The sequence below is a fragment of the Anopheles funestus genome, chromosome 2RL (assembly GCF_943734845.2).
Source record: "Anopheles funestus chromosome 2RL, idAnoFuneDA-416_04, whole genome shotgun sequence".
Taxonomy (NCBI): Eukaryota; Metazoa; Arthropoda; class Insecta; order Diptera; family Culicidae; genus Anopheles; species Anopheles funestus.
The window spans coordinates 101,504,900-101,531,512 of NC_064598.1; the positions used below are offsets into that span (position 1 = coordinate 101,504,900).

Below are 26,613 nucleotides of genomic sequence, written 5' to 3' on the forward strand. Positions count from 1 at the left end.
ATCCCTTTTCCATTAATCTGCACCCTTTTGTCGTGTTACGCCGCGTGTTATGCTTGAGCAAAAATTTGTTCACTGTTCCTGTTTCGTTCGGTCTCTAGCAAGTGATTGTTTAGTTTAATCATATGGTTTGTTACAATAGTTATCCATAGTTAATCCCCATCCCAGTCTCAATGTTACGTAGGTGGTACGGTAGACATTTAAAAATTGTAATAACTTCTAACCAAAAAATCATGTCCATTGATTGCTTTCGCTTTTTATTTAATCAAAATATCATCTGTTTCGTTGAAATGTTTCTTTTTTATATATAGTTTATTTAAATTTTGTTGTGCTGCTGTACGAGTTCTGAATAGCTTCGCTCTGCTATTCTGTGTGCGTTTCATGACGATGATGTTCTTATGGGAGTGGTTTTATTCGGCTTTTCCCCCGTTTTATTCGCTTGGAATGATCTTTAAAAGCTTTTCTGTTGTTACTGTTGTTGGTTTTTATGCCTCGCCTCTCCCGAAAAAACCCATTGCCGAAACGTTGAAAAGACAAACACACATTTCTCCAAAGGATGGTCCGCAATCATTCAAAGGCGCTTCTTAATGGGGCCAGAAGATGAACCTCCGGTGTACATAACGAGCTGGAAACGTGGTTAATTTGTATTCATTGCAAGCTATCCTAATTTTTATTATTGCTTTTCGAGGACTTTCAGTAACATTACTGTTTTCATTTTCCCGCTCCGAACCATTTCATTAAACCAATTCTCAAAAAGACGGCTGAAAGGAAAGCAAATCCCTTTTCAGCGGCTAAAATCACGGGACTGTATTCAGCTTAATTTGTTGTCAAACGCGGGTTTTATTTTAATTAGTGGTTTATATCTCTATAGTCCATTTTCATTTAAACTAATGTTACCATTTTAGCTAACTTATTTATCTCAACCATTTCGACCTTGTTTTGTTTGTCTTTTATGTGTTTGTTTATGCTTTGCTTTTCTTGTATTTAAAATAGTGTACTTAAAGTAATATTTAGCAGGTTTAAGAACTTTTTTACCGTTTCTCATAATTTCGACAGGATGGTATGAAATTTCCCTTAACAATTGAGATAATTCTTGTACTCTAAGCTGCTGCTTGCGTATTTAGCATAATAATATGCGCACACCCACGCACTGCTAAATAGCGAACCAATTGTATTCAGGCTAGTAACGTATGTGTTTAGCTTATTAAAGTTACCGAAACGAAATAAACTCTATTTACTTTCTCCTATTTTTTCCCATGATTGTTTATCTTTTTGGTTGAGAAAAACAAAAATACAAACAATATTTATTTCCAGCTACCTTCTTTCACTTTGTTGTCATATCTGTTTTCTTTTCCCTTCGTTTTTACCCGATAACTTCCAATGCTTACAGTTTGTACGTTTCCCGTAACTTATTTACGCTAGCCTTTTATTTGGTTAATATTGTGTAACGAAATTGTCCCAAAACCGTTGTACCGCTTAGCGAGAAGCATCCCGGATCGCAAATCATTAGGGAGAAAGCCTCGGCTTAAGGTATGCATGCTTTCGGGGACACATTCATCAGGTTCCGGAAAATGAGAATTTTCCGGCCCGTGAATCAATTTGCGTGTTCATTAGCATACAGCACTATCAAAACACACACAGACAGGCGCACATCATGGCGGGTTCCTTGTTGCGGCAACATACTCCCTACCTGTTTGCAGCGCGAGCTACGTGCGCTCGATTACTTGTTGTCCCGGGATATAGTACGTTGTGGTACCGTGGTTCTGGCACACGGGGTCTTTTCTCTGTTCCACCATAAACAACCCTCTTGGGGCGGGGGGTTGCAGAAGACACTACACTGAACAAGAGGTGACAAATGCGAAGGATAACGCGCGCGTATGGGAAAGTGTCAGCACACACAATACACGCACCGTTCCATCCAATCCGTTCCCAGAGGCTACCCTTCGTTTGCATCCCCAACCACACGAGCCACGGTCTCCTTCGTACCTGTTGAATCGAAAAACGGAAAAATCAATGCACTGTCAGGCAATCCTTATTCCTGAACGGTGCTTCCTTTTGCAAAACTGGTGTGCCTTCGTACGTTTGCGCCCGCGTGAAACATTAGCATAATTAGGTCAGCACACGCTCCCTGGAACACGCCAAAGTCAGAACGATCACAACACCGAGCAGCGAGTTGATGTCGCTTCGGTACGGGTGAAGTGAACGTTCAAAGCTTTGCTGCCTCAGAGACTCATAATTATTGGACTGGGTATGCATATAACTCGCTTTTTATTCAACACGCGTCTTCCGGTTGGGGAAGAAAATATAAACGAACCGACATGAAGGGCGAATGCACGCACTTTAAAAAGCTCGAGCATATTATAACCCGTTTAAGAAAAGGGTCTAGCGTGTCGGTAGCTCACAACTTGCTTCTCTCCGGTGGTGAAAGTGTGTGTCTGTGTGTGTGGGCATGCCTGCCCCTATGGTTACATTAGTTCCTTTCCGGCGATTTAATTAAGCCTACTAGTGTGTTGCACTTTTGGACATCACCTCAGAACGTGTCAAAGTGATCGATGAAGTGTAGAACGTGATCGTTTGTGAACGTGTATCACACTGTAACAATCTGAATAGATTGTTTTTCCTTGGGAAATATGATAATTTATGAAACTACCCTGTTGCAGTTACAGAATAGGAATACATTTGAATGATCCATTCAAGGTGCTTGGGGTCATTTGGTGGAAGTAATGCTACGTTTAAGTAACGAACCATTATAGCATACACGTCTTTCTGATGATTGATTTTTAACACCACACAAGTACACCCCTACCGAAAGCAATTTCACGCAAAATAGTCTCATAGAAATACCATCGCAATGTGTGAAAAACAATCCGAAATGAGCCAACGTAGACAAAGAATGCAAAGAAAAAAAACATCAAAACGTATAGTGTACAACCCCGGCCCAAAAACGTTGGAAGTCAAGAATTTACCACCTCCCTCCCTCTCACCCCCTCCTTCCATACCTAGTACAATGGAGGTCAAATTTGACTACTTCTCTTTTCATCCCCCTGCTTTTGGGGTGGGTGTTACAAAAGGCACCCACTAGTAAACGACCGTTTTTGGCTGATGTGCATCATGCGGAACATAAACGATGCGGTACCGATCTTCACCCACGCGGGCTCACAAATAAACACACATGCACACCCACAACGCTACACCTAACTTTACCGGTAAATAGCTCGAGAGTTCGACGAAACAATTTTTCACTTTTACACTGTTTCGAACCGCAACATCTGGCACTGTTTGAAACGGTCAGTACTAACATGTGTGTATGTTGGTGTGTGTGTACAGTAAGTCAGGCGTAGGACGAACCAGTTGGTACTGTTTGGTTTTCTTTGAAGTTTTGGCAAGAAGAAATGAGATGTTTGATGAGAAGAAGGAAAAGCATGACATAGCAAGGTGGGGTAACACGATCTTTAGCTACGACTTTCAGTTGATAGCGTTGGTAAAATTATTTTGTAAAACATTCCTTCAAGGTTGTTAGTATCGTATGAAGCGATCGATAGTTATGAAAGGAGTGGAAATTTCTATTAAAAAATTTGTTTCACAGCCAAGGTATAAAATTAGTAACGAAACACGATTTTTGAATGTTGTTTATGACATAAAAACAACTCAATTAGGATTTAGAACTTAATGTAAATCTTGTACTGCAAATCTTAAAACATTATTTTGCAACGTGAATTGCATACCTGTAGGCGGTTGTTACGACAAACTTTTTTTTTGGGCTGTTTCGTGTAATTAAAAGCACTTTTTCCACTACCCTGACACATTCCGATTGTCACAGTATATCGGACAACATCCGTAATGGTGTATAGTAAACACCAACGCAGCGTAACCGATATCCGCTTTTAATTGTTTGATTTGTAAAGTTACACTCACCTGCTGCTGGAGGGCGTAGAGTACAGACGTCCATCCATCAGAACATCGCTGAATGTCCTCGAGATACAGTGTAAACTTGTCACCTTTCATTTTAGCCGCTATCGGTTGTTACAACGTCCATAGAGGATTGCACCGTCGAAATGACAAGCGATCCTGCCTAGAACGTCCAACGAGAACCATGTCGTCCCATGATACAATGCAAATATTTACCATTAGCCCTATCGGATACGTCGTTACCTCTTGCAATTCGTTATCGTGTGAGGGAATTTATGAAACAGTTCGTTTTTATTAGGCAGTGCACCGTAACACTACGTGCATCTGTTCTTGTTCTCCAGAGCGCACGATGCTGATCATTAAAGGCCTTTAGTTGTACGATTATTTGCAATTTCCGTTAGGTGTACACACACACACGTACATAACGCACCCAACAGTTTGGTCAAATTTGGTTAAACAGTACCTTCCCCTTTCGTTCAGGTCCTTCCTGAAGGATAATCCCCTGAAGCTGAAGGAAAGGAAGGAACAACTCGGTTGGGCTCCTAACTCCAAAACTGAGGGAAATTTTCGTTATGAGATTATAAAAGTTGTTCTACACCATAAAAATTTCACCTTTTCATTTTTTTATATAGAAGGATGTACGGGCTAATGCTGCTGTGTTGAAGGCGAAATGCCGTGCAATAGCCGAAACGTAACACACCTTAACCCGTGTAGTTGCTTCCCTATGGTTTCGGTCCGCAATTCACACGGATTCTCCGGTTTTTAGTGCCGATGAAAATCAAGCCAAAATTCAACATCACCCACCACCTTCTTTTGCTCCCTCGCTTCGCCTCTTCCCTTCATATCTCTACAGCTTCGCGCACGGCTAGTGAGTGTAAACAACGGCAAATTAAATATTTATTAATTTTATAAATATCAGACAGCCAGAGCCAGCACACTCGTTTCATCTGGCACACAACCTGCACCATCCATAGGTGGGTTTGAGATTCCCCCGCTCATTCGGCATTGTGTGTGTGTGTATGTGTACCGCCTGTTCGGTTATTGACTAGGCCCAGGGAAGCAGCAGGTCCCGGGTAACTCATTGGATAGATAGAACCGTCCGGTATCTTTCGACGCGCGGCGCATGAAATTAAAAGCCAGATGACTGCGGTTTTCATTAAATAATCATGGCATTTCTGGTTTTCACCAACAACCCCTCTCCCCGTCAGTCTGTTGTCCAATACCTCCTCCTTAACCCCTAGCAGTGGCCAGGGAGAGGAGAATGATGAACCGGAAGGAGATAGCTCTGTGGTTGTTGTGTCGAACACTCTGTTATAGCTAAGCTAAGCTATGTCATGGCTCTATCTCATTCTGTTTCCACTTCTCTGCTTTCCCCATGCGAAACATTCCTGGTTGTTTATGGTGAATGTTAGTAGTGTACTAAACTAACCTTAAGGGTGGAGAGATACTGTGTTGTGTTTTTTTTTATTGTCCACTTTTCCACACAACGAGCGCAGTCGGAGCGCAATGATGCCGCCAATATCTAGTGAGAAAGGAGGACAGGTTAACTCATCCAAGAACGGTGGATCAGTCATATAACGAAGATGAAATGGAACAGGTGCGCGCTTAGTTTGCTCTAGCATCTCCAAATATATCCCTATCCCCTCAACCACCCAAGGGGTGCCAACCTCCTTTGAAGCGGGGGTTGATTCCAAACATTCAAGACAGTAGGGAAACCTTTTACACTCATCCAAGTGCTTCTACATCTCGGGCGCGCTCGATGCTTTTTGGCATGCGACACCGGCTGCGTTTTCCTCCATAATGGACCTCTCCCGTTCTCTCCTTTCCATTCCACCCCTTCTTCGAACTTCCACCCGCCTTCTCTCTCTCTCTCTCTCATGATGTAAGCGTACAAAATTTTGACGACTTAATTCGGAGTGAGCGAGAATTTCACCCTCAACAGATATTATTATCTTGCCTTACTGGTTGATCTCTTTAAAGCGTTGGGTGATATTTGGTATGGAACTCGCAAGGGGAAGGGAAATAAAAGATCATCTAAAAGGAGGATTTGGAGTAGCGTACAAACGTATATTATATAGCTAGAGTTAGACAATTTAGTACGCTCGATCAAATCAGTTTGGAAACAAATTATTCAAAATCAATTATTTATCTTTAGCTTTAATTATTTCTCTAGACTCTAAGGAAATTTAAATTAGTTCGCCTGAAAAATATTTTTTTCTCGATGTTGCTGGTTATTTTCTTCCTTCTCCGTTTTTATGATGTACAACTTATGACCAGCAGCTTTGCTTTTTTGGTATTTATGTTATCCTTCCTTTCCTTTTCATTTCGAACTTGATATTTTTTTTCTCATATTCACAATTCTTTATCAATAGTTCTCGATGCCGTTTTTTTCCAACTCGTTCTTCTTTTTATCTCATATATATACTTCTTTTCCGCTGTATCTCTTTTTTCCATTCACTTAAACAACTTTACTCTTACCGTTACAACCTGTTTCCTGTTGGAGCACTGAACTTACTTTTACTCTGTTATCGCTTTTCCTTTTCCACTTCTCGTGCTCGTTTCTGTTCACGCTGTCCGGCGAGAACAAACCCCTTTAATGCTTGTCCGTAAACTAGCGCAGCTGAATTGATTATGCAATGGTTAATAACTTTCATTTTATCCTTCCGTCCGTTTCTCTTTCCTTTTTACAGATGTTCTGCTGCCTAACTACGACCAAGCCAGCACTAGTTTAAAAATATTCGATATTGCAAAATCAGTTACGCTCGGTTGTAACATTACACAGGAAGGAAATTTTGATTTAAGTTGGTAAGTTTTCCACGGTGTGATGTGTTCTCTATCACGACCGTATCTGTGTGAGTGTTTATGTATATTGAACCAAACGAATTTGTACATTTTATTTGCTTTATAATTTCGTTTTTTTATCAATTAAATTGACCCAAATCTCAATCGAATGTACTTCCTTTCACGAAATGAATTGCCATCACATGAGCGCGAATTGAATGATTCTTTCTCTCTCTCTCTCCTTTAGCTCGATATAATTTTCCAGCGAATATTCATTTTTATAGACGATGTCGAAAGTGTTTATATCGATCGGTATAAAAATAATCAAACGGTTTGCGTTTGTTTTTTCTTCTTTCTTTTGCATGAGTGGCGATTAATTCACGATGTTGACGAATCATTTATGAAACCATAATCCTTTACCGCGGATTGGTAGTTTTTTGCTTTGTTTGTTTGTTGAAACTACTTATGTTACCCCAGAAAAATGAAAATCTCCCTTCCCGTCCCATATTTCGGCACATTTATAATCCCTTATATTATATCTGATCTCTTTTCGAGGTCATTGGAACCTTTTGTTTCGGAGAGAAGAAACCTTAACCATTAATATTTATCACAAACCTTTCTTGCTTTTTTCTGCCCATCGTTTAAGAGTAAAAAGGAAAACGAGAGTTTTTTTGTGTGCTCCGTCGCTTTCATGCTCTGTCCGATACACTGTGGGTACCCTCATTTGTCGTTTCTGTCTACATTTTGTTCTTCATCCTGCCATTCGTTTCGTTTTGTCAAATTATCGATTTTTCATTCCGAAAGGATACGCTCTCGTTGTTCGGCTTCCATGCCATGAAAAACGGATGATTCTTGCACAAATCTCCGCCTAAGAACAGAAAAAGGGCGACCTTGCTGTGACGATTGGGTGCGGTGTGTAGCAATTTGCAGCACAGTTTTAAAATTTTTGGAATATGATTTTGATATGTTATAAACATTTGGTCATAACATTTTACCAAAATTGTATATTTTCATAAAGCGCTTCAACTACTGGGCGCCTCCATCATAAACTTTACACTGTTTAGTAAATTATTTTTATTTCGTTACTAAACTCCAACAACTTACTTCCCATTAAGCTTTCCACTGTTTAGTAAATTAGTGGTATAACATTGTAAAACTTCAATAAGTTACTTCCCATGGTATATTTTCATAAAGTACATCAACTACTGGGCGCCTCCATTAAGCTTTGCATGCTTGAGTAAATTAATTGTATCACATGCTATTGTATATTTTTGTACAAATTTACAGTTATGTTTTTGGTATTCTCAAAAACACAAACCGAGCAATACAAACCCCCATATAAAACACAAACCCCTCGCATTGAAGACAACGAAAAACAATACTCTGCAAAATAAACATCTCATTAACACTCCGCTACACAGTGCAGAAAAAAGCGCTTACGTCAGTGGTGTGGTGGGAAAGGATATGCAGAGATAAAAACATGAGAAGGGAAGAAACGAGAAAACTCAACCGCTTAAAGGATGAATGATTTTTCTTCGCACGAATGGCTTCTGACATTATGCTGCGTTCTCAGGACTTTAGGAGGCGGGTGGGTGACTTGAGTCAGAGTAAGACTTGGAGAGAGGGCGGTACTCCCAAAACGGTTGTAAGAACAACTTTTGACCTAAATACTGCCAACACTACCATTGTTTATGCGATGGGAAATACGAGACACGATGACGCATTATACGAGTGCTCGTTTCATGTGTTTCTCTACGCTTGTGAGACACGCGTTTTGTCGAGTTTCGTGCTTATAATTGTTCGATACTTTCATAAGAATGGGCTAGTTAGTTGCCTTCGCGCTTCAGTATATGGGGCATAAAACAAAAGTCGATACGTTAGACGGCAAAGTTGACAAAACTGGGTAGTTGCGCGAACTGGAAGACTTGTGATGATAATTTCGGTGGCAATAAGAACATGGGATAAGTACTGTCGTTGCTGACTGAGGTTGCTAAGACACCCAACGATGACGTACTTTTGTAACTTTTATAGAAAACAGAAAAAAACAACGAACCGGTAAACAAGCTGGATTGACGTAGAGGGTCACACGAGATGTGGCTTGCTTTCGCACAGAAGAAATAAAAAAGTTTCTTCTATTTCCCATCGATTGTTGACAACACCGGACCAGATCGGGAACAATTCTTCATCCCTTAATACCAATTGCTAATATTCCTTTCCTTTTTTTCCTCTTTAGGGCAAAAGACGGTAAGAATGTAAGTGAGGTCGAATCGCTAAAAGATCGCTTTAAGCTACTGCCGGCGGAGCGAAAGCTCATCATCAGTCGGGCGTTGGAAACCGATGCCGGACAGTACACGTGTAGCGTACCACAATTGGGTGTATCTAAAAATTTTAACGTAGTTGGTAAGCATCGTTTCGCTTTTGAAATCAATTACAAGCAGTTATGATGGCAATTAATTTACTATTACATATTTATCTCTTTTCGCAGCTAATGTTGTTGTTAAATTTGAAAGCACAGAAATAGGCAAAACTAACATAGTGGAAGGAGAACGATTGACACTCCACTGCATAGCTTTCGGAACGGATCCCAAAATTTCTTGGATAGTTGGTAAGTATTATTGGTCCGTAGGGCCGTATTTCAATTAAATTTATACTGGTCAAAGAGCTAAGTGATTTATCGATTAGCAAAAAGTGATAGAAACAAGGGAAAGCTGTAACCAGCGCATAATAGGAAAGCAGTCTATTAGAAGTGTTCTTCATTCAGTAGTCTGCAAGGAACGCCTGTTCCACTGAGTAACAGTCGGTACCAATCAACCAGCATGTGACGACCGGGGCAGAAAAGCTAACCAAGCTTTGCGCGGGCGTTATTGGAATGAAAATGTTCCTCTTTCTCAAACAACTGTAGGAGGGTCCTATTAAAAAAAAAATGCACACGAGAAGCCCGTTCTTTTAGTTTCACCTTGAAAGCATGATATTGTCGCTATTTTTATGCTGGAGAAAAACGACAAAAAAGTGTCCCTTTTTACCTACATTCAAGGGAGGACGACGCAGCTCCTTTTCTGCATTTAAACGTATGCTTTGGATTCATTCGTTATTGTTGTTGTGGTGATGATAGTATGTAGTGGAGAAGAAAGCGTCCTCATCGTTCTTTGGCAACAATATCGGTCAGAATCGGTCGGCAAAGCGAGGTGAAGCGAGGTGAAGCGGAGGTGAAGCGGAGGAAAAAGAGAGCCACAGTACGAAAATATCCCGACGTATCTATTTATAGTGAGGAACAATATATCTGCCCCGTTCATAAGTATTATCAGCTTAATTTAAAAATTTATTTTTAATACCCATTCGTCCGTGTCCGTAGCGTCACCCTATAGAGATTTGTGGATTGTCTGTGGTAGTGGGTAGTGTTTTTTTTTATTTTGATACCTTCCTTTCGCATACTTTAGTGTTCTACATTTGCATAGTCTACACTAGCCCCGGCTCCTAAACCCCTACCCCTCCCCTTGTCCTCCATTATCTAGTTGCAAATGGGGCAAATGATTGTCTCCTGGCCTTGAATCATTGTTTCCGGTTTTCCGTAAATTAAATGGGGTTATAAGTGCATTATTGTTCGGTGATCTGAATCGAATAAAGATTGGGTTCTATCCATAAATTGAAACCAGCCGTCACATAAACAATTTTTAATGTATTGAACCCAAAATTTGAAATAATAATTCCGTGTGGTAGTAGAATATGGGATCCTCAAACGGACAGATTCGATTAACATTAATCAATTGAGTAAACAAACAAATTTGTTACGACTGTTCAATAAGCCGAGGCCGTAATCTTGAACGTGTTTGTTCTACTGTCATGAACGACTTAAGATGATGGACGTGCGCACATGCAGTACATTCACACGTTACCCGAACCCGGGATCGATCACATCAGCATTTGTTTAATGTTGCTATAAATTCGAAATCGTCATCTTCGACATGATAGCCACAAGGTTTGTGGTCACTGCCTTGACCAAACCCAATATGTGCACTAGTGTTCTATTCAAAAGAAAATCATGCTAGCAGGTTGGAACTGAACTACAAGGAAAATTTAATCAACCACAAACCAACCAGAATGCAGTTTTGTTTATAGGAAACGTTAATTTTAAATAGATCTGCAAACTCCCCGTACCGTAGAGCTACGTTTCGGTTGAATGTAAACATTTATATGTACACTGCGTTCACCGTTTGTTTTGGAATAAATATTTATTATGAACCTGTCCGGGCGTAAAGTGTTGACATGTACAACGTTTGGCAATATCAACCAATAGGATTGTAAGCTACGCATTGTGGTTTATATCGCGTTAATACTATTTATATCGTTCGGGCATTGTTTGTTGAGCAACAATTGTAACAATATCGTCAATAGCAGTAATGGGTACAAGAAATAAAATTAACGTAATTTCTTAGTAACGTCGGTTGAGCTGTCGGTAACGGTTGTGTTACCTACCCTAAGCTGGGGAAAATGAGTGTGAAAGGAGGAAGCAGTTGCGTGATTTAAGACCGACAACTACACTAACACTCCGAGCACTTTTACGGTATCACGCAATTGTTTAGGCATAAATTAAATGGTTAACCCAGTACCGTTTGTACAGCGGATGTTCGATATGTAACGGAATGAAGCTTTGAATAATCTCAACAAGATAGGTCTCCGAGGAGCCTGGCTATACTATTATTACTTATGTTTAGGTATCTTGACCGATTCTTCATGACATTTGTTTTGAAATGGTTTCCGCCAGAAACTAGTAGTGCCTTTCTACCTTTCTCGCTAGACTCCCTATGATGGTGATTCCCTGTGGAGAGAATATTAAGCTAAGCCTAAGGCTTCGATGTTTCACTCCACTTTCCAAAGTCGCCCAGCTCAATCGTGCCCATGTAAGAGCGAATCGATCGAACGCTCCTTTATCAAAACGTCTCGGGACTCTTTTCAGTCGTTTTTCCTTGTAATGCCAAGGCGCTGGTCTTGTTATACTGCTGCAAACACTTCAGCACACCTTTTTCCGGACGATAACATTTTTCCATCCATGCGCCCACGGCCACCAAGTTAGGCACGTTGGGCATATGCTAAAAATAAAAGTCCAAAATTTTCACACAGTCTCTCAGTCCTTAGTTGAGCTACAATTTTTTTCTTATGATTATTATGTACTATTGAATAAAACATATATTAGCTATTTTCGAAACTTAAAATTGTCGAGGGTAGTTTTAGGCAATTGCACACCACAAGCAGGAGGTCAGCAGTGTATTGAAATTATGATAGTATTAGTTTTAAATTTGTATGTTGTGAAATTGGGCAAGTAATGTATCAAATCAACGAAAAGACATTATTTTGCCGACACAAACTTCTTGGGAATGAAGTTCTAGCCGAAATGGACAACTGTGCGTTGGCGTGGTTATGGGCTCAGACAGGCAATGAACAAACTTTCCTGGTGCTCCCTTCCCACACGCCTCCGCACTACTTCTCTGCCATCAGAAGGCCAAGAGCTCTAATGGACTTTTGTTTCTCTTTCCGGTCGCCGTTCCGTGGCCTTGCGAGTGGAAGAAACTTCGGCGACGGCGAGCAGCCGTGTACCACCGAACGTTCATCGCTCTCGTGTTCCACCAGCGTCGAAAGCCATCGAGCGCAAAAGTGTTGCACTCGTAGTGACTCGCGAGTAAATCGCTCGGCCCTCGGGCGCTTGCCTAGGACCACTTCTTGTCGTCCGTGTCACACTCGTTCACTCGTGTGATTCCAGCATTTCGTGACTAGCAGCTAGACAAGTGTGCAATCTTTCCATTATCCCTCTGCGACTCGACAGCCCACCTCTGGTGGATGGTGTGCCGTTCGAGGTGCGTCTTGTTTGAAGACGTAACACAATATGGGTGAAATTCCAGAACCACCATCACCACCACCTAACATACGTCACTGTAGTGACAATGTGAATGAAGAATGAATTCATGTATTTTTAACCGTTTGCTTGTAGCGTTTTAGTATTTGTTCAATTTAAAACTTATTGTTATCTGCGTGTTGGGATGAAGAAATGGAAGAGCGAGGAAATCTTAGATCATCCGAAAGCTATTACTTTTCTTGAGACAGTTTTTAACTTAGTTTATCGTGATTTGTTAATAAGCTCTTAGTACTAATGTCTGTAAGAAATAACACACAGAATAACGTTTATCTACCCTTCTCTTTGTAGGCAACAATACTTACAACGCGTCGACAGATCACATCGTGCTGGAAGAGGACGAAAGGGGCGTTGAGAATGCGAAGCTTATCATCGATAGCATAACGCTAAACGACTATGCAGATTACACCTGTGAGGCACGGAATAATGCCTCCGACTTCACCGGCAAACCGGCACAGGTTATGATTACTGTTAGAGTTAGAGGTAATAGCCCGATTCCACGGCCCCCCTAGCATATGCGCAACACTCCAATAACGTTTGCTTTCGTATGATTTTAGGAAAATATGCCGCACTTTACGTTTTCTTGGGTATTATTGTGGAAGTTGTTTTACTGTGTGCGATTATTTTAATATGCGAAAAAAGACGTAACAAGACAGAGATCGAGGAAAGTGATACCGACCAGAGTCCCGACCAGTAAGTATACATTTGCTTCTCACGGTTTGCGTTTCTCAAAACCCCCCGTTTCTCCATTACGCCTCTTGCGGTGTTATAGTTTATCGTCAAACATTACAGCCACACTGGCCTAGTGTATGCTAGCAGTGTGTCTGATTAAATGTTCGATGTTGCTTTATTTTGTTTTCAGTTGATTTTGTTCCAGTTGTGTCCCTGTATTTTGTCGGCTTAGGTAGTGGCTTTAGCTTATATATTGTGTGTTTGATTTTATTGTTTCGTTTAGAACCATTAGCAATTTGTAACTTATACTGTATGTAGGTTTAAGTATGTAGTACAATTGTCGTATATCATAATTACATCACATTCACAATCACCACCACTACACGATCACAAATTCACAATTCAGCATAACAGTATCCGTGTACATCTATGGCGCAACTTTAAAATGAACTATTTAGTTAATTTAATGATAGATATGTTTAAAAAATTGCTTTTTGTTTAAAAAATCATTCACATGTACCAAGGTTTTAGAGTATAGTCGGTATTATATGGCTCATAATACGAATTGAACTTAATCTTATCGGCAACTCATTTGTATAAACTAAACAATTGATTGTGTGATATTAATCGACTAATTTGTTTTACACTCGTTTGCAATAACAAACGTGTGCATAGTGATCGGTACAATTAACCAACTACTAACTTAGGAACAAAACCAACGTCTACGCTATTACCGCTATTAACGTCTCTGCATCATGCAAACCGTTGTAATTGCAAATTTTACCTCTTTTGATGTCGTCCCCGTCAAGTAACGATTCTTGCCTAACCGAAGCAACATTCTTTTTTTCTTTCTTTCTCTCTTCTATTTTCCGCTTTGCAGAAACAAGAACGGCTACCACGGTAATGAATCCGAGCTACGCCAAAGAAAGTAAAGCCAAGAGCATAAGGTAGCCTACGCGTGCGTGCGTGTACATATCGCGCATGTTTTTTTTATCCTAAAAGCGTAACATCCCCATTCGTGTTGGGTTGTTTTGGTACCGTTTACAATCCGGGAACGCAGATTGCCTTCCTTATTTTCGTCGATATAATATTTTTTCTTTTAAAACATTTTTGTCACGCGTGATAACCGTAACCAAACGCAAAGAAACACGATTAACCTTTACATAAGCATTCGCACATCGTGCCGCAGCCGCAGCAGTTTCAATTTTCCCCTCCGTGCGTACACCGAGTTAGATTTTGTGTAGGCTACCTGTTACTTTCCGCGCTTGGCTTCCTCACCTACCACCTTGTGCGCCTCTAGTGTTGCCAATGCTGTCCAAACAGTAAACGTTTCTAATCATTTCCTTATTTAAAGCCGTCGCCAGCCTTCTTTGTTGGTTTTTCTTTGAGTGCGATGGTTCATGCCATTATGCATGTGCTTTGAACTTATTGAATTCGTTTTATCGCAAAACAATAGCTGAAAAGATGTCAAGCTTTGGACAGGAATAAATAACAACAATTAGATTGCGCAAGCAAATGAAAAAGGATAACGTTCCTCCGATAGATTAATCGATATCAAGATCGCGGAAATATTTTTATAGTTTAGTACAGGCGTTATTTTTTTCTCATTCTCTTTCCTCGTATGTTTTGTTTATCTACTTTCCTTCATAGTAAGCATTAGACGAAGAAAGTAGTTAGCCTCGTCGATCATACGACCGTGCAATTGTTGCAGAACCTGTTGTTGAAATTTGTTAATAATATCAGTATTTAAAATATCGCGAAGCACAGCAAAAAAAACACAGCAGAGAACTACAAAGGGTACGAACAAACGCACCGAGCTGTATGTAGTAACGATTAGAATCTCAAATAAAAACATATGTTTTCTTCTAACATTATCTTGAAAGCGACGTTATGTTTTATTATGCTTGCATCCACGAAACGACTAAGGAGTTAGGGCTGATGGAGATCACGCGAATAAACGAACACATTGAAAAGAAAAATGCCGTCCAGTTCTGAAGTGCCTAACTTTGTGTTCACTAAGTATGTTTGATCTTCTTCTAGCTAAACAAGCACCGCTACTACAGCTAACATTATTAGCTATTTTTCTTGTTGCGTGTGGTATGATTTGCATTATCCTCCAACCAATATAGGCAAGAACAGTTATTGTGGAAAGAAAAGCGTTCCTCGTACATTCCGACCGCACACACTTAGCATTATTATCATATCCACCCTTGAAACGAACACACAATTCTCATATGCATGATCGCTCGAAAGCATAGTTATGTACGATCGTGTTTTTGTTTACTGCCAGCAACAGTCAGCATTTTCGCATTACATCTCCTCTTTCTTTGACACCACCCTTGTTCAACACGTTACAATTTTCCCCTGGGGATTTATGTTTTTAAGTAAGACAATAGAAAATAACATTTCATATATAGCCACATGCCTTACTTCTTCAGTAAATCTATGATTTGAGTTAAGCAACAGCCATCCTTTCGGTAGCATGCATTTAGATAGATCGTTCCCTTCTTGCTCTCGTTTTTTTATATGAATTAAATGTCTCCCTAATGATTGAAAATTTACGCATTTTCTCTCTTCTCTCTTCCCGTTTTCGATCGCAATCACGATGATGTATTCTCGGTTATGGTTTTTAATTCTTTCCGATATTCTTCTAACCTACTCTCTGTGCTCAACGTACAAACAACACACATACACATATGGCTGTGAACGAACGATCCACGTATGTGCGTGATGCCTACGTCCCACCGCGGGGGATTATAAAAACAAAAACCTCAACTCAACTGTCCATATGTCTTTTATTTTATTGTACTTTTTTCGTGTACGTTTGTGTAATGTGATGTTTATGTCATGTAAAAAACTGTCCGTATGCATCTGTATGGTGATGTAAAACATTGGTTTTCTTCACGAAAAAACACACACTCACAGGAGAAGGCGAAAAACTTCCCGAAATTACAACTAATAATAAGTCTAGTTCTGTAAGACGATCGAGCTGATCGGAATCATAAAAATAATGATTTGTTGACGAGTATATAAGGGGCTCAGTATTTAAGGATACTTCAAGTCGAATGATTGCGACACGGTCGATTGTGCTGTGATTGAAGAACCACAGCCAGATGATTATGCAAGCGATCATGTTAAGGCTAAAACAGCATCTACAGCTTAACAAAACATACAACACAAAATCACACGTATTTACTTTCAACACTCAAGTCACAACCAAACAATTCAGCGGATAGATACCGGTACTTTTGAGAATAGAGTAAAATAAATCCGTTGCGATGAAACGGGATGTAGTAAACAAAAAGAAGAAAATCATACACTGACGCTGCTATATAGAAACGAATTCAAATTTAGAAAACAGAAGAAAGAAAGCACACATCACAATCAGGTGAGGTGAAAAAAAAAGGTAACACAAAATAAAACAAATCGATGCTATTACGCAATGAACGGCAGCAAATCGGAACAGCCCGAAAAGGGACATGGTTCGAACTAGAAATTTAATTACGGTGCATAGTGTGTAGTGTATAATTTACGATGAGAGTCTTAAACCCACGGCTATCGCCATCAACAACAATTGGTTCCTGCGCGTATCCGGCAGGAATTTCGGAGGACAATCTCGGTGCTGCACCGCTACCGTACAGCGTTGCTGTCCTCCAACACCAACACTCTTCACACATCCGGAAGGATGTTTGACCATGCTGCCAAGAGTATGTGAGATACGATGATCCGGTGAATGTAATGGATTTCGAACCTAGTACATTTGATGAACAAATGAAGTTTATATTGAATCCCACCACAAAGAGAGAGAGACATGGAGTTGTAGCGTTACTTATCCTTACCACATCCACAAAAAAGCATGCAAACCTACTAACAACTGACAGGAAATACAGAGAACCATAAGGCTTATTGTGTAATCTACTGTAAACAGATTGAAAAAAAAACGATCAACACGAAGCGAAAAGATAGATCGCGATACCAGTTAATCATGGAAATGAATAATGTTGAAAAACAAACACACGAAAGTTTTGGCATTATTTTTGTTTCCGGATGCAATTTTCTCTTTCACGTACGGCGAGCAAACGTTTGCAGCTCGCGAGAATAAAAGCAAATAATAAATAGAACCCCGAACAAGCTGCACTGTGCTTTACAAACGAAGATGCAGATTGTTCACAAACAGGCTCTAGAACCGTAGATTTTACGGGGTTTAAACAGTTTAGAACTAAATGTCAATATTTCGCTTCTGAAAGTTTAAAATTTACTGCTACTTCTAAATGTATCCTAACATTCCCCTGCATTATGTATATTAACCGTCAGATCCGAAGGGGGGAATATGTTCGCAAATGAATAGATTATCCGCAATCTGTTGAAATTGATCGAAACTAACAGAATATACACTTTAGAAATGGGAGTAAATTTTACCGTTTTTTGAGTGATATATTGACACGCTTTTCTGACGTATGAAATCCGGTTAATGCCACCACTTTCTACACCTAAGTAAACCGATAATGAGCGAGCTACGAGATTGCCCGCTAGTTCGTTAACGAATTGTTCGAACGATTATGGAACACCGTTTTACAACAAGAAAGCGTTTATCGAATGAAAAACGATTCATACATCATTATCATCCACATTTTCCCATTCTTGATTGATGTATGTGTACGTGAATGCTTCGTGACAAGCATATTTTTTTTCTCGCACGTTAGTCAATCTAAAAATGCGAAAGGATTGGTAAAAGGAAAGAAAAGCTAGAAAAAAAATGTCTCGAAAATTTGTCGTTAAGACCACTAAAGAGGCCTAGATACGGTTGCCACACGAATCACTCTTTTCCCTCAACACCTGCCCTGTCTACCAATTGGCCAATCCTCCTTCTTTCACGCTCCCGTTTAAATCTTTCCTATCTCCAAGTCGAAACAAAAAAAAAGATGAAATCGATAGCTTTACATCACTTGTCCTTCATAGCAGTGGCATATAGGCTAATTCTACTGCTACTGCTATCAATATTCTACAAAAACAAACTATAACTCTAACTACTATTACTACTATTTCAACTATATTTAGATAACTGAAATGATTGAAATGATAAGTATAATGAAAGGCCATGCTTTAACACAACTAGTAATGAGAGAAGACTACGCTTTTTCCATCCGTCGGTGAACAGGGAAACTAATTTTATTCCTTTGCTTATGTTCTATCCTTTTATAGCAAGTTGCTATTGATTTTCTCATGTAGAGGTGTATATATTTTTATTTATTTATCGTTCCATTCGTTCGAAGTACCTTCGTTGATTATTATCATCAAAATATCATGAAGTTATCGCTGTCTCTTCTTCTTAAAAGATTATTTTCAAGTTTCGTAACCCTTCATCTCCCCTCACCATTTGTAATATAGTTATACAATAAAAGAGCAAATTCACGTAGAACGATTACTGTAGCGAAAAGCATTTTAAAAAGCATATTTAAAATACAAAAAAAAATCGAGTCGGCGCACGATCACACCAAGGCTCCAGTATTTCCCGTACTAACGGAACACATATAAATAATGCTACGATTTAAAATGAAAAAAAAAACCGAATGAAAGGATAACGAGAGCAATTTTTTCCTTGCGTAATGGAAAACTAGCAAGAACACACATACACAAATCAATCGATAATGCAAATATTTTGTACTTATTGTTTTCGTTAACCACAATTTGCTGGGGTTAATTGAACAGGTGGATGGTTATGAAAGCAAAAACAAAAGATACGAGCGTTGAAGTCACAAACAATACATTAGACGAGGTACGTACGTGATGGAGTTTGTAACGATGTGCACGTGGTTTGCAGCCATTTGAAACGATAATCTCGATAAACAAACAGCCCTTGTCATGGACAGGAAGATGTTATAGCGAATTAAGGTTATTAGTTGACTCGGTATTTAGCAAAAACGTCAGCCTGCAGCGGTACGTCTACATGCTTTTGCACTATTGTACATATTGTAAAATAAAATCAGCAAGTGGGGAGACAAACTGGGAAATAAGAAGCGAAATAGAATGGAACGCAGAGTAAATTAGACAATTATTATAAATGATCCATGTAGAGAAAGACGCAGAAGGTAGACAGCGAGAGAGAAAATAAATCAACTATTCGAATAAAAGCTAGAGCGGAAGAAAACTCTGTAGAGATTTAATAGACATAATTGGGACACACGATACAGCACGAAAGAGAAATCTGAACCAAAAAGCAATGGTGAGATTAAAAATGTGAGGAACTCTAGCATAATGCAGGCGTTCAAACCAAACATGTGAGTTAGTAGAAAACGCAACGCAACTTCTCTCAACGACTCCAACGGCTAGGTTTTGTATTGAATGTGTGCGCCTAGAGGTGTGTAACACATTCTTTCAATCAACAACCATTCTACGAGGCTAAGTGAGTGCTCAAAACGGGCCAAATAGTGTTCAACCCGTCACTTTTAAACTATGATTGCATACTTTCAAGCGCAATCAACCCAAAACCCAAGCTATCGACGATTGCATAGGCGATGTAACAACACGTACGTCGAAAACGCAAATTATAATTATTTCGTAGCATGGTGTGGTTGGTTTGTGTCAAAATTTGCGTTTACCCTCTTAGTGTTCTTTATCGGTTCGCTATCATCTAAAGAGGTTTTGGATCTTTCTTCGTCGTAGCTGAAAGAAGCGGGTAGCCACCGGGTTATAGAGCGTAGTATAGTGCAAAACTGGTAGAACCTACTAAGGATATACAGAACAGATAAGCATGAACCTAACAAATGAATTACAAGCTGAAGAACTAAAACACATCTTTGCTCGAAGTAACACAGACAGTTCAACCAACCATATTCAGCAGCTTAATTGTAAACTTCGAAGCACATTTGTATGAGCGCAGTAGTAATAGAAGTAGAGAGGTAGGAAAGGAATTTGACAACTACTTGGCAGTGGATTTATTTTTCTAACAAATCTAAATAATCGATATTTTAGGCAAGGAAAACTAAACACACACAAAACAAATACTAAAACGATCTAGTTATGAATAACCGTGAGTACTAATTATGCAAAACATTCGACAAATTTATGAGTTCAAGAATAATGTTTGGTTGCCATATTGATCCATTCTGTTGTTTTGTTTCCTTCTTTTCTTTAAAAGTATAAAAACAGGTAGTGAAGTAGACTTGCCTTATTTAAAATCGGTATTATTTTCTTTTTAAAGTAGGAAACACGTTTCACGTTGGTTTTTCAACTTCTAGTTTTGTTTTATTTTTCAACCCAAGTGAAAGTATGAAATTAAAGTATAAATCGAAACGGCAATCCACACGTTCTACCAAACCTCCTGCCCGTTCCCCCCACCCTCCCGAGTAAAGTGTGGTGCGGGAAAAAACAGTAAGAATTTGTTTACTAGTCGCCTTATCAAAATGAGTAAAGATATGAATGAAAATAAACTTGTAATGTACACAACGTAAATGCTAAGACAAGAGATATCTTCTAGATTTAAAATTACATTTCGAAAAAAAAATGCATCGCCAATCGCTGCATTCGCTGCTGTAAGTAGACAAAAGCAAACATGAACATGAAAGAAGAGAATACATTGCAAAACTAAAAACAAAACAAAAAAACAAAAAAATATATATATACATATAAGAGCGCAAACCCACATTTCTTTTTACTTGATAGGGTGATCGAATGAAGGGTACGAAATGTAAGAAGATAAATTAAAAAACAGAGACACTAAAATGGAAAGAAACGGTTGAAACATGGCAACAGGTGTAATCCATTAGCGAAGATCGAATGGAGAAACGAAATAGAACAGTGCGTTCGACTAATGGCGGATGTCCGTTACAGTTTTGCGCAATTATCAAAAGAAGTGAATGGAGACTTCGTGTTCATAGCCTTTCGTATTGCAATAATAGTAGATGAAGGGATAAAGATATATTAAAACTTTTACTCGTTATTTCGTTCCCGATTTCGTCGAGATCTGTACGTTTGTGGTACGGTGTAACGTCGCTTAAGCCAACTTGTTACTTGTTTTCAATGTCCGAATTATTCTGCAGTTTCGTCTACCGCAGATAAGTGGCCTGTGCTACCAGAAAAAACATTCATTTCGTTTTCTGTCTACCATAGTTTTGCAACACGCAGTCAACCAAGCAGATGTGTGTTAGTTCCTTAGAATGCATTAATAATTTTAATTAAAACAGTTTAATTGTATGTTTGAGCAGATGAGAGAAAGACAGAGAGAGACAACAAACAAAATATCACCAAATTGTGTGAGATATGCAACGTACGATCACAGAACTGTAGATATCTTAAATAAAATATTTGCAAAAATACGCATTATTATGCATTAAAAAAATGGCGAATGGGCCAGAAGGAATACGTTTATTGTACTTATTAAGGCAGCCGGCGAAAGGAAAATGAAATAAAACTACAGACGAAAAAACACATTGATACATACGCAGTTCACACATACCAAAACACGAACATATAAAAAGGATCAGGATTACCCGATAGTTAAAATAGCACATACCCGTTTTAAAAGCAAAAAGACATACGAAATTTACGACGTTAGAAAAATTCAGATATATTCAGTTGCTTTCTTTCGTCCATCTTTCCTAGTGCGAACTTTCAATGTGTATGTGTGTTCAATGAGAAGAAAAGAAAACAATATTTTTAATTCGTTATCGGTGTTGCTGGGTTTAGTTGATTAGATTGCAGGGCCTTTGTAATTTAATCGATTCAATTTTGATTTACCTCCAGTTGATTTACAATAAAATTTTGCGATACACATAAACTTCAGACACACACACACATCTTTATCACGTTTCACGCACCGTTTACTTCATATTTCAAAAAAAAAATACATTCTCATCACATTTGCACAATCGTGAAATAAAACTAAATTTTCGCTCTCTCACATTTACACACGCATACATTAGACACCAAGCATATGGGTGCCGCTCTTTTAAAAGAACATAAATGGCACCGGTTGTAATGAGTAAGTGAAACACGAAAGCCCAACAAAAAGTAAAACGAAGTATGTGTGTAAAAAAATTTATTTCATACAACCGCGAGTACACCAACCACCTAAAATAATGCTAAACAGAAAATTGAAACTCCTCCCAAAAGCTCCAAATTTCGTTCGAAAGTCTAAATCAAACATACACAATTAAACTAAATCGAGCGAAGAAGGTGTCTCAGTGAAATGATGCGAAAAAATGTGCAAAAGCAAGTGAGAAAATGAAATCCAAAACATGCTCCTCGAATGTTCCTCTTTGAAAGATGGATGCATGGAAGGGAAAAAAGCAAATCCATACAGGAGAAAATGAAAATCGTACAGTAAGATAAGGTATTGATTTTTGCAATACTTCTTATCACCTCAAGTGTAAACTTGTAATTCAAATAAACCAAACAAAAGGAAAGGGACAAAATGGAAATTTTACATTAGATCCTCACCCCACAGAGACTGAGGGTTGTTTTTGGAAACGCAAACGTTCGTTTTGTATCACCCTTCTTCCCATGTTGCATCTTGTGGATTGTGCACGGATTTCGATCGTTACAATCATTTGTCAACGGTGGCTCACGCTTTCGTACATATGCAAAACACGTACTACACACATTCAAGTTCAGCTGCACCATATAACTTCATGATAACTTCTTAACGTAGATAAAAAAGAAATCGCAAACAATGAATGAGCATGTTTTTGAAACTGAAACCTTCACCAAGACGCCCCACATGCAACCAGAAACATATAACACCGAGATCAGTGTTTCAAACATGTATAGAGAACAGGCTAATTTTACTGTGCGGAAAAGAAAACCTACAAACAAATAATAATCTCTCTCAAATGTTACGCAAATCATTAAGTTCAGCATTAATGAACTCTCCTCCCGGTAGTGTATGTTCCGCGGTATGATTTTGAGTAATGCACGATAGGACTAAAGAAAAGCTCTGTAGTTATGTTGAACGGAAACACCTTTGACCTGCTGCTGGCGAGGTACTGCAAGTTGCGCAAAGTGTGTACTGATACAATTAAATTCTAGCTCAGAAACGTAAAGGACGAAATCATAAGCAAGTTTTGTTGTGTTGTGCCGCATAACAAACAGAACAAACGTAAGAACTCTCGTTACAAAGAAGATATTCGTTTCGTGTAGTGTGTTGAATTATTGAAGCATGTTTAATTGTTACACAGGATCGACTTTGTACCAATGGTCGTTTCGGTTTATTGTCAATCTAAGCGTTATTATTATAAACAAAAATGGCTATACTTTACCCCCACCATTTCACGATACGATGCATTGCACTGTTTATTTATATCACTAACCCATTGTTGATTATCACTTAAGCTATTAAACTATGATTAAAATGGTTATGTAGACGATCAGATTTAACAATTGCGATAAAACGACAGCTCTGTGGTGTTTTATGGAAGTATTGATTGTGTTCCGTACGATGCATTAGACACTTGTTCATTTCAAGCATTACCAAACGGACAGAGTTGTGTTTTAACTAGCACTACATTCAACATGCAATAACCGTGCAGATGAAGGTGAACTGATTTGATTTGCCAACAAAATAACAGATATACCGATAGCGCCATTTTGCAATATGCGCCATGCTATATGCGAAATGAAGGGCCGAAAGCGACAGTGAACTTGTATGACATAGCTCCAAATCTATCGTGCAAATTTGAAACTCAAAAAGATAAAACCGATTTGTTGTACATCGTAAAAATCACTCATAAATGAAAATCATCCTATACACTACCATCCCTCCCACCCTAACCCCCTCACAAAAGCTGCTCTCTTCAGCGCATAAGCACACCAACATTAGGCATTAAACGTAAACATTATACAACAAGCAACCAAGAAACAAAGCAAGGTAAAAGAAAGTAATTCATCCCTCTTAGAATGGAACACGATTTAAGGGTGCAATATGGATGCATACAAAAAAAATAAACAAATCGAAAAAAAGTGTCTGCAAGTGGGTTAGAAGCATGCGTGTGTGTGTGTGTGCGTGCAAAAGATGGAAATGCGAGAACAAAAGAACGAACAAAAAGAAACAAAGCGAAAAAGAACCTAAAATTATAAATAAACGACTCACGCACACACACCCACTCCCTCACTGGTAAAGCACGATTGCTGCACGTACCAGAGAACGGTATGAATAGCTAAAGAATAAAATTTAAAAAAATACACACAGGAGATTAACACAAAATAAAAAACAAAACTGTAGGAAAACATTAACAATTAACAAAATGGAATACAAGCATCAAAACACGCAAACATACACAGACACACTGACACTGGAAAATGGAAGAAACATGAAATAATAAATTTAAAGATAAAAAGAAAATGAAACCAACAAACAAACAAACAAACAAACAAGCAAGAAAGAACAACAAGAGACGCAAAATAGTAAACGAGACTAGTGGAACATTGGATGTATTGTGGATGAATCCATTGAAAGAAGGGAAAGAAAGCAGCGAGGGTGAAACCCTGTGAAAGAAAGGAAGAAGAAGCAGAAGAAAAAGGAGAAGAAGAAACTACCAGATATTGTTATTATGTATAATGTTTGACCAATAAAACAAAAACCAGTTGATTTAAAATAAGTACCGTGTACCGTGTTGCCTGCGCTAATGTGTGTGTTTGTTGTGTAAGTGTGCGAGTGTGTGTACGTATGTGTGATTGTGTTTTGTGTGAGTGAAACTACTGTTAGATGCTTTGAATGTTGTGTATAAAACGGCAATCCTGATCGCTGATTTTATACTGGTCTTTTTTCATGTTCTACTGTTTTACTATTATGTTTGGATCTGTGATTTTCTTTACCATTATAATTTGTTTGTTTTACTGCTCTTATAATCTCGGTTATTATTTTACTTTTATCATTTCTCATTTATCATTTATCCTTTACGTTTTTAATACATAATGTTTTGTTTTTCCTTTCTTTCTGTTACTTTTCGCATCTTTGTTATTGCAGGGAAAAACTAAAGAAGTGATGCTCACCACTGGGAAACGATACCTGGACCACATAAAACTGTACATAAGCTAAAAACCACCCAAATAAAAAGAAGCAAAATTTCATTCGCATGTCACGTGACCTGCAACGACCAACTCCACCAACCTTCCTCGCTTACCCCGAAGTGCTGCAAGTAAGAAGGGTGACAGCATATCAACTATCCGCTCGTTTGTGAAAAACGTACTTAATTTCTTTTCTTTTAATTAACAAAGAAAATTATTATGCCACACGATCAATGCTGTTATTTCAAATGGAGATATATTTTGTATGTTTTGTCCACTTTTTTAGATTTCTATTTTCATTACAAATTGCTAGTGTGAACTCTTTCACTTTAATTGACAAATAGTGTGCTATAATGATAAAACGTTTTAAAGGCATTAGCTGAAACAAGCATGGCGTGAACGTATCGGAACAAATATGCTATACTGTTGGAACAATAAATGCACTGTAGTATCGTTGATCTTAAAAATCGTTTAGACAGCTAATAGTTTATCGAACAAAGTTTAGAATGAAACATAGAAAGGAATACACAACACTTTTTTCAAGAGTATCATCTCTACTCCACTTTTAACTTCAACTGCATTCGTTTTCTAGCAAATTATCTACATAAAGACCTCGATTTCTTATAAGTAGATAGTGTAGCAAGCAAATAAAAGAAAAGAAAACCAGACGATAGTGTAACAGTGAAACACGTTAATTCACGCAAGCAGTTCATGTTGAACACTTCCATCCAGATGGTTTTGTTTCCTTTCCATTTCACACTGATTTGGAGTGTAAGCTTTTTTTTCAAAATTGTACTTTTTCAATCGTTTTTATTAGTTTCGATAACACTTAATCAAAAAAGTTAAATTATCGTTTCAAGTTTGGTTATATTAGTACTTACCTTTTACTTAAAACATTATCGTTAATGCTGTGTCACAACAGAAGGTAACAAGAATATAAAAAAAAAAACATTCATCCACCTAAACGCGCGGGAACACATACTTTTTGCATATGTTTGTTTAAACGTCGGTACTCAAATCAATCCAAATTAACTTTCTGAAATTCTATTCCGGGGGATAGTTAACGCTTCCCCCTGGTGAACAAATCAGTGAAAAAGCAGAACTTGATAAGCAAATAACGATGAGGAATAAAATAAAAGGCAAGCAAATGTTCTTTATTAAAACTGCAATGTGACACACCGCACGCTCTTTTCTGGGGCATTTTTTTAATAACATCGTAAATACGGTAATGTTAAACTATTTCTAAGTAAAACTACTAAAATTAGCGAACAAATAAATCAAACGATGCGTTTGTTTCCTTAGTTTTTTCCCCTTTAAAAATATGAACGGTTTGAAGCAGCAAACAA

General features: G+C 38.4%; 1 protein-coding gene across 9 annotated transcripts in view; it reads left to right on the forward strand.

Moving 5' to 3' along the window:
- The window catches only part of LOC125762342 (uncharacterized), a 61,972-nt gene extending 35,404 nt beyond the window's left edge, over positions 1 to 26,568 (forward strand). For 6 of the 9 annotated variants that reach the window (XM_049424302.1, XM_049424300.1, XM_049424305.1 and 3 more), the window contains exons 5-10: positions 6,597 to 6,711; positions 8,921 to 9,087; positions 9,173 to 9,292; positions 12,884 to 13,075; positions 13,150 to 13,285; positions 14,145 to 15,138. In XM_049424302.1, coding sequence (XP_049280259.1) covers positions 6,597 to 6,711; positions 8,921 to 9,087; positions 9,173 to 9,292; positions 12,884 to 13,075; positions 13,150 to 13,285; positions 14,145 to 14,196 — 782 coding nt within the window. In that variant the 3' untranslated portion in view covers positions 14,197 to 15,138. The other 3 variants (XM_049424307.1, XM_049424306.1, XM_049424308.1) reach the window with 3 other exon arrangements.
- Positions 26,569 to 26,613: the final 45 nt, after the last annotated feature.